At 38.1% G+C, this 9,066-nt stretch overlaps 1 protein-coding gene across 1 annotated transcript; it reads right to left on the minus strand.

The window, feature by feature from the left end:
• Positions 1-689: 689 nt before the first annotated feature.
• LOC110832079 (TIP41-like protein) lies at positions 690-7,503 on the minus strand. The gene is made up of 5 exons (XM_022068730.2): positions 7,015-7,503; positions 5,809-5,988; positions 3,845-4,064; positions 1,818-1,976; positions 690-1,196 (listed from the first exon to the last, which is right to left on the minus strand). Exons 1-5 carry the CDS (start codon positions 7,182-7,184, stop codon positions 1,068-1,070), a joined length of 858 nt encoding a protein of 285 aa, XP_021924422.2. The 5' UTR covers positions 7,185-7,503; the 3' UTR covers positions 690-1,067.
• Between the last annotated feature and the right edge of the window lie 1,563 nt (positions 7,504-9,066).

Genomic DNA, 9,066 nt, shown 5'->3' on the forward strand with positions numbered 1-9,066 from the left:
ACGCTGTTGTCCACTGTGAACCGTGGCCTAGTAATAAACCGTAATAAAGTAAAGTTTCACATATAATAGATGGCCACACTGCTTGCCATAGTGTTTATAAACTCCTGCACACTTTCCGAGCTGACAGTAATACCCACACACATGTAGAAATTCACGATGGTCCAGGCGCAGACAGCACAGCCATGGCTCACGGTGGACAACATAAACCACAAGAGACACTTCGGTCATTAGACGTAGTGCTGCTACACAAGAATGCCTCCACCTTGAATAGAACAAGACAACCAAGCGTATATGGGTGACTCAGTGGGATAATACAATAGTTCGTGTGCAACGTAAACCACAAATTGTGGTTTACAAACATGACATAAAGCAGGACACCATCTTTATACACAGTGTTTTGTGACAACACATTGTTGCATGAACTATATGGATTTTTATGGACTGATTTTAATATGCCACGCCACTGATGATGACCTCATGAGGTTGAAACTCGTCTGGCACAATGTGTTTTAAAGTGGAAACTGTTGGTTTGTGTATGTTTTTTTATATATAGAAATTTGATACATGGTATGCAAGGTTTTAAGAAATGTAAACATTTATGATCCCCACAGTAACATTGTGGGAAAACTGCTAGTCTATGACATAACAAACTATATCCTGCTGTGAATCTTAGGTAATTCTAATAATAATTGCATTTGTAAATCTTTATTTCTTGCCACACAATTAGACACAGGCAGTTTCCAAGAAAAGTTTTAAAAGTCCCTGAATCAGAAAATCTCAGAATAACTACTACATGTAATCTCCAAAAATGTTAATGTAACTCGTAAATCCAACAAATTTATAGATCCAAAAGCTACTAGTTCAGTAACACCAACCTTGATCAAAACAGTCACTGTTTAAAATGCTGACAAGCCTTTCGGTCAGTGAAGAATGTTTAAATATGTCTGTTGTCTGTGTGTCTCCACAGCACATCTCATTCTGTCAAGCACTTTGTTTCATCTAACCTTGAAACAAGATATGTTAACCTCTAACATTTTTACAATAAAAAGAAAATAGCATATTCAGATTCATTTTACTGCAGTTGTGTCATCTGGCTGCAACTTGGTGCTTGGAAGTATCAGTTTTTCGTAACAAGAAGTGACAAGCGGCAAGAACCGAGCAATTTCACTTGGATCAACCAACCTTGATGGAGGAATCTGAAACATCCAGAATTTTAAATAAATTTACTTTGTTATTAAAAAATAAACACACAAAGGCACTTCAATCATGAAAATGAAATACACAGTATTCAAATGTGTTCTTTGCAATTTTGTAACTCCTACTGGCTTTATATTTTCATTTACTGTGGGTCACTGTTTATGAACTCATCAACAGTCACAATATTACACTGCACAGAGGCATAAATTATTTTGTTTATTTCACCAAAATACACCAGATGGACTAAAAAATGTTTCACATACAAGTTGTAAACGTCAATGAAATTTATATTTCATGTCAGATAAGTTTTTGTATGATGGGCTGTTTTTAAAAGCTTGATGAAGTTATAATACTTATGCGTGTAAATCAATGAGCTACCTGCAATTTATAGGACTGGAACTCTGAAAAATTTCTGAAATAAGAAAACAAATTTGAGCACAAGCCAGAACTTCCTTTTATTTTCTAAATTTATCATCCCAACTGGGCTTATTAAATTTCCTAAAAATTTAACCTGACACATTTGTGCTAATGGCTTATTATCTACCAGTCACACTATTCTAACTTACTAGAGAAAATGGGTCACCCATAACTTATGAAGAATCAGGTATTTGTTTACTTACACTTAGATCTTGTGCCTTTGCTTCTCTGGACGTATATTCTCGTAGAATGAAGTCTGAGCCAAACTCGTGGTAATAGCGAGTGTCATTCATCCTTAACATCACACTGTCAATTCGAAGGAAGTACCTTAGCAGAATAAAGAAACTGCTAGGCATTACCCTCTGAAAAAAGGCATAAATTGACCAATTATCTTATGAAATATCAATAAAAACAAATTTAAAGTCCAAAAACACTACTAATGTCAAAATTGTGGACTCTATTATCATAGCATGGCATTTAAAAATGTACTTTGTGCAAATGCTCGCAAACCTAGCTGATTGATACCAGTTATTAAAACTGAAAACATGTAAAAGGATTACTTTCTTAATAACTAACAACTAAAAACCCTTTTTGGGAAGTTAATAGTTGCTCAGCTAGTCAAGAAATTTCCTGCCTTTTATGGAACCTGAAGGTTTATGACAACATTCACAAGACCCTGTATAACATTTTGTTATATCCTGGAGCTTTATGGTGAGAAATTGTTGGTCCGCTCAGCCCCAAAGTTGGAAGACCACCCTTTGTTGACTCTCCACACATAGTTGTAGAGTATATTTACAGCTAACTTCCATATCTGTGGGAAGGACTCAAAAAATTGTTGAAACTCAGTAGACAGACAAATATTCTGGTTGCGGGAAGGGGGGAGGGGGGTTATAAGGTATTGGGGCATTCAGAAAATTTGAGATGTTAGGCTAGGCTGGTGTGTCAAAAGAAAAGAACTCTGATGTCACTATTCTGGGCAGCAGCACATGGCACCTGATAAACCTCATTTCATGAAACTGAACCAAACTTCCAAATGTTAAGATGGAAAATTGTCACACTGTCTGTAATTTTCTGGCTGCTGGTGGCAACCAGGCAACTACACGTTTTGAGCCCTGTCAAGAGGCACTTTTCTCAATCGGAGAATGCAGCAGGCTGTACCGACAGCAACAGTATAGGTTATTAAAACTACCAGGGCCAGAATGTGATTACACGTATGTACAAAAAAAGTAAGTATGGAAACATGCTAAATTTTCAGTTAGCCAGAACCAAACAGGAAGAAAGTTTGATGCAGGACTGTGTAAATATGACAATTATATAAGACCTACACAAAAGTCAAATACAAATCTCATTATGTCATAAAGTCCTCTACATTTTTATACCAGGCTTATGGAAATGTTTTCAGGATCCTATGTAAATGGCGAATGAGGACAGACAGGATTAAAATTTATATTCTAATAGAATGATTGATTATTAGTACCAGAATAAAGGATTTAAGTCCTTGTAATACAGAGCTGATGGCTGGACTTCAACTCTGAGTTTAAACAGTTTAGTGGTATCCTGCTACTGCAACCAACAGGCAGATGGACCATACATCACCAATGACACATGGCTGAAAATGTTTCAGCTGCCTTGAAAGAGATGGGAAAATGTTCAGAAATTGTGATTAGATAACAAGCTGGAAGGAATAGATTGTTACTTGTATGAAGGCAATGTCCCAACATTTACCTGGGGAGACAGAAAAGCATAAAAAATTTGTGTGGATAGCCAACAACAAAGGTAGGATTTGAGGTTTTCACAGCAGTGCATCTAAAGATGGCTGTCTTCTGGGCTGTTGCGCCATGTGGTCTTGTAGAGGTTTACTGGCGTTTCAGAGGTCCTTGCTGCCTCCATCAACAAAGTGATGAGGCCCATCACCCTGATGATGGAGGCAGCAAGGACCTCTGAAACACCAGTAAACCTCTACAAGACTACATGGTACAACTGCCCAGAAGACAGCCATTTTCAGCCAACAACAAAGTTGAGAACTGAACTGGATATATCCCAAATATAAGCTTACAGCACTGCCACTATACCACCCTGTTCAGCGTGGTCCTTGAGTAATATATTGAGAGTGGTGAAAAACAATCAAGACATCAACACATCATGGATTAAACTATCCAAAGAACAATGTAAAACACTGAACACTTCTACAAGTTTTGTATAAATATTCTTCCTTCCTCGTCCTACTCACAATCTTAACGGAGCACACGGCTGTGCCATTGTCGTGCAGCTCATCTTCAAACAGTAAGAGATCGTGGTAGAAAAGGATCTTTTCTCTTTGGCGTAGTTTTTCTACATCTATTCTAGAATCTGTTGGTGTTACTGCAAAGCCTCCAGTCAGGGTACCCTTATAGTCTGTTGTAAATGTCCAGTCAAATGGTTTCACCTCATCCATATGACCTGACTCCATCCTGCAAAGTCATGAGTTTACTTAGAAAATGCTACTCAAACTTTGTTCAGAACTGGTAATTCAAGACCAACATACTTCGGGATTGGTTGAATCTGTCTACTCTTGTGATGCAGAAGCCAGTGGTAGGAACAGCAAAAGATCTTAGTGCAGCTACTAAACAGGGGCAAGTTTACTGAAAAGAAATCCTTGGACCTCTAGGTAAGGGTTTGGGGAATGTCTGACATGGAGATGTCAGATTTGTGATGAGCGCGACAGACGGTCTTCTTCTACAGTATGCCTGACATCTCATATTGATACTACCGGGTCTACAATTTATGCTGTAACGGCCTTGCTTGCATTGCGTGCTCGGCCGAGTGCACTGTTGGTGTGGGATAGAGATAGCGTGTTCTTCCCGTGAACACAGGAGAATCAGTTTCATTGCGTCTCTCGTCGCGGATTGACGTTGATAATATGGTGTACAGTATTAAGCAACGTGTGTTCTTAGTCGAAACATATGCCAAATATTCATCCTACGGAAGATGCCGCCATAAATATCGCAGACATTTTCCCGGTGAAAGTGTTCCTAGCAGGCTCACGATAGAGAGATTAATAAAAAAATTTCGTAGTACGGGATCAGTTTTGGTTAAAAAGAAGAACAGGAAACCACAATTCATTTCGGCAATTTCCGAAGAAGAGCTTCGTCAAGTATTTAGAAATATGTTAACGAGATGTGAAGCTTGCCTGCAAGCACAAGGAAGTCACTTTGAATATCTTTTGTGATTTAAGGTAAGAACAATTAATGTAATAACATGTATTAGTGACGAGAAATATTCGTAGTTCGCTGTTACTAGCGGCACTGAAACTGATTCGCCTGTGACTCACGGGAATAACACGCTACCTCTATCCCACACCAACAGTGCACTCGGCCGAGCACGCAATGCAAGCAAGGCCGTTACAGCATAAATTGTAGACCCGGTACTTGTATATACACAGATCATAAAATGTAAGCAGAATTAAAGTCACGCTGCATTACTAACCTTTCACTATATATGTGCTTCTGGTACGTGGAAGAGTGGGGGGGGGGGGAAGAGCAGCAGAAAATGGGATGGTTTTATGGCTTGGAAAATTCTGGCAAACAATTACTAAAACTACCAAATACTGCATACTTGCTGCTGGATAGGTCTTTCCACTGTGTGGTAAGTAACATGAAGTCATCGTAGCCACAAATATGTGAGCAAAATTATTGTCTTTTTGTGAGAACTAGTGAAAACAAGCCAGTGCTGCATATATGAGTGAAGAAATGGACAAGAAAACAAGCGTGTTTTAGAGACCAACAAAGAAGAGCAACCAACACAGAATAATTATTCAAGTGTTACTATTTCAGGTATATTAAGTATAGTAAAGAGGAAATCATTACCAATTACAATAATGGTTAAATATATCCATTTTTTCCATGAAGAACCAGTGTGGTATAAATGAAAAGTGTTACAATATCTTCATGAAAATGTTCCTTTATTTGGACACTTCCCAAAAATATGATTTAGGTTGCCTGAGGTTTACAATCATGTTTGTTCTTGGGACCCAAAGTTCATTTATTTACAAAAACATGAAATGCAATTATATTATATTACACAACTAACCTTGTCTCTTCTGTTGCCTGACTTGTCAATTTGGTAAGTGTAATTTGAAACAGATTTGTCAGTCTTGACAAGTATAATTTTAAAGTAAAGAAATACTCTTATTAAGTTGTTTCAAGAATACATTACCGTGATTCTTTCCAGGCATCCGCACATGCTATTTTTAGACCTAATTTTCCATTGCAAACACGCTTCAATGCATCCAGAGCATTAAACTCAATATTACAGCCACTGGTATGCATCAGTTGTAACGAATTGTTGGCAAACACCATATCGGGCAAATGTGGCACCTCAAGAATCTGATTGTACCTGTAACATTATTGTAAATTTAAATTTATTTTGCTAACTATGAGGTCATTCAAATGAAACAATTTGTAGGTGATCATGTGGCTTCAGAAGTTCACCAAGAACTGTGCAACAAAATGGCCATGTTACAGCAAACAGGAACAGTATGACTTGGTTAAATGCTTTTATTCCAGGTACAGAATCTCTGCAGAGTCATCACTTTCGTGGAGCCAAGGTTTCAAGGACACTGACATTAATATTAATGCACAACACTGTTGTGTAACCCTCAGTGACCTTCATACTGACATAAAGAGAAAGCATCCCAGCATGCTAAGAACACCTTGTTGCCCAACAATGCCTGCCCGCACTGACGAGGGCATACTGTGCTGCATGTGCTGGCCAATCTCATACATCCCAGATCTGTCACTATGTAGCTTCCATGTGTTCAGACCCATCAATAAAGAGCTAAATGACCCTAGATTTGGGTTGGATAAAGATATAAAGTGGTGCAGTGGGTTTCATTTGAATAAGCCACACAAAAGAGAGACACAACATCCAAAACAATTTACATGCATCAGTGGCAATGGAGTATCATAACAGATGTATTTATTTAAAATGGAACTGCGCATTTGACTATGCCCTACACTATCTATCTTGGTTGCGTTTCTTATGGGTTTTACCTTAAGTAAGAATTCACACCAAAACTACGCCACAACTGTTACCACCAAAGGAGTGTTATCTGGTAGTGCTTTACAGAAACTTTTGTATCCAATTTTAGAACCTTTGATCATATAAGATGTATCACTGGTCAGTATTGGACAGTATGGTATGGCATTTATCCAACATGAAAATGTAGTAAATTTACATTTCAATACTGTAGTAACACCCTGTCAATAGCAACCACAAATAAATAATTTAACCCAATATTACACAATCTAGTTCACCACCTAACACAAACATATTACCATTAGTAATTTCCGGGTAGACTGGCTGGTAACAAGTAAAGCACACCGATTTTAAATTTCATGGATTTTTAATTAATTTACTTACAGGCAGAACAAACAACATTCTGAGGCATCATCACCACAATGCTCGTCATTGGAACATTTTGAGTGTAAGATGTGGCTCCGTTTATATTTCACTTGCCATGAATTAAATGTGTGCTCTTCCGACGTTACTGGCAGTCGCAAAATATCGCCACTGTTCTCTTGAGGTTCCATTGTCTAACGAAAATTATATTCAGTCGGAACACCCTTGTAAATACATGTAGCGTTCTCAGTGTACATAACACATATTAGGTCATCTTAAACGAACTGTACAATTGCGTTTACTCACTTTCCACAATTTCACTCCAACTTTTTAAATCACCAAGACAAAATAAAAAATGTATACAATACCGTTCAGCACTAACGATCACACACTTTACAAACCACACATAATATCAACATACAGTTCGCTAACTCAACGTTTTAAGTTGGCAACAAAAACGGCTTACGACTGTGCTTCCATCCATCTGCAGCTGGAGTGAAGTGGTATAGAAGCAGTAACAACCGGAATAAAACATGGCGGCATGTTGTGGCTGTAAAGGCCAGCCTCATCAGGCTATCTTTAATGGTTCTATGTTTGGTTCAACTTTACATGTTAAAATGTATCGCCCTAAAAATTGCTAGTTAGTAAATAAATGGTTGGAAATTTGTGGTATAGTTACATGTACACGGTATGCTCTCTGGTGGCGGAACCCGCAGGTCCAACGCCGCCACCGGACACGATCGTGAGCGAACTCCATCCATTTACCATCCCCACAGCCCACCTCCCTAAGATCCATCTTGATGTCAGGTACCTGCATATTTTGCTTCTACTGCAGATCATTCTTAACTTTTTTCTGGGTAACATTCATGCTAAAAGTACAAACAAAACACATTTTCTGATGTTTAAGATCATTTGGATTCATCATTAACAGAAACAAAATTTTAATACTTCAATGCATTTATGCATGGACAAATTTTATTTGGCATTCTTCATGCAAGAGAAAAGATACTACTATAATATGGCTTTCAATTCCATCAGTCTGATGTAATTTTGTGTGGGAGACGTCTGCTAAATCAGTGACAAAATAAGATTATGTTATAAGCTGATTATGACTGCCTCTTCTTGACTTGAAGCTACAAATAAACACAGCATACACTAGTCCGAAAGACATTTCACTGAGACAAGCACTTTATTCTGGCATCATCCATAATCACCTAGCTTTGTCTTGTATGTCTGTTCACACTTACGAGAACCCAAACCATTTGATTTCAATCAAACCCAGTTATATGATTCAGGGTCTTTACACTAAGCTTGATAAAAAATTATACACAGAATGTCTTTTAAGGCTCAAAACCATAATGGCCTACACACATTTTTAGGCATATCTCACAAAATAATAACCCAACAGAAAAGCGTCTTAATACAAGCTACACCCACACAACTTCAACCACAAAGATAGCTACAGGCTGAGCAAAGCCTGGCTTCACCTGTTTTCCTCCATACTATCATCCCTAATGGGTCATCAAAAGGGCTGGTCCACTATTACATCTGCAAATATCAGCAAATAAACAGCCGCCACTCCCTTCCACATAATCAGTGCAAATCCTTCCCTATACAAGTTCACCAGAACCTTCTTCACCTCTCAAAATTCTGTCACCTCCTTTCCTCAATCACATGTTCCTCTCCCACTGGATATGAGCCCCGCTCCTCTGCTTCACCAATCAACACCACCAAATTTATCTTGCCACTCACTGCCTGCCCTATATAAGACATCTAGAACTTGCCCCACCTCATATCTACCTTGAAAATCACAACTGCAATGTTTGCTGAAATGTTGGTTAACATCAAACATTCAAGGTGGCTCTCATCTGAAAGCTGACGTTATATAATGATCTCCAGCTTTGAAAACCTACAGGACAAGAAGCTTAGTATGTGCAATTAGGAGGAGAATTTTCTAACCTGTTTTTATTAAATATATGCATATTATTTCTTGATGTGCTCAGAAGCTAAATACATATTTACTTGAAAGGGCTGGAATGAACTACCGGACAAAAGTAAATTTAAACACAAGAA

The sequence above is a fragment of the Zootermopsis nevadensis genome, unplaced genomic scaffold (genome assembly GCF_977971745.1).
Source record: "Zootermopsis nevadensis isolate Lab colony 2312 unplaced genomic scaffold, Znev_1.0 Znev_ptg000061l, whole genome shotgun sequence".
In the NCBI taxonomy this organism is placed as follows: Eukaryota; Metazoa; Arthropoda; class Insecta; order Blattodea; family Termopsidae; genus Zootermopsis; species Zootermopsis nevadensis.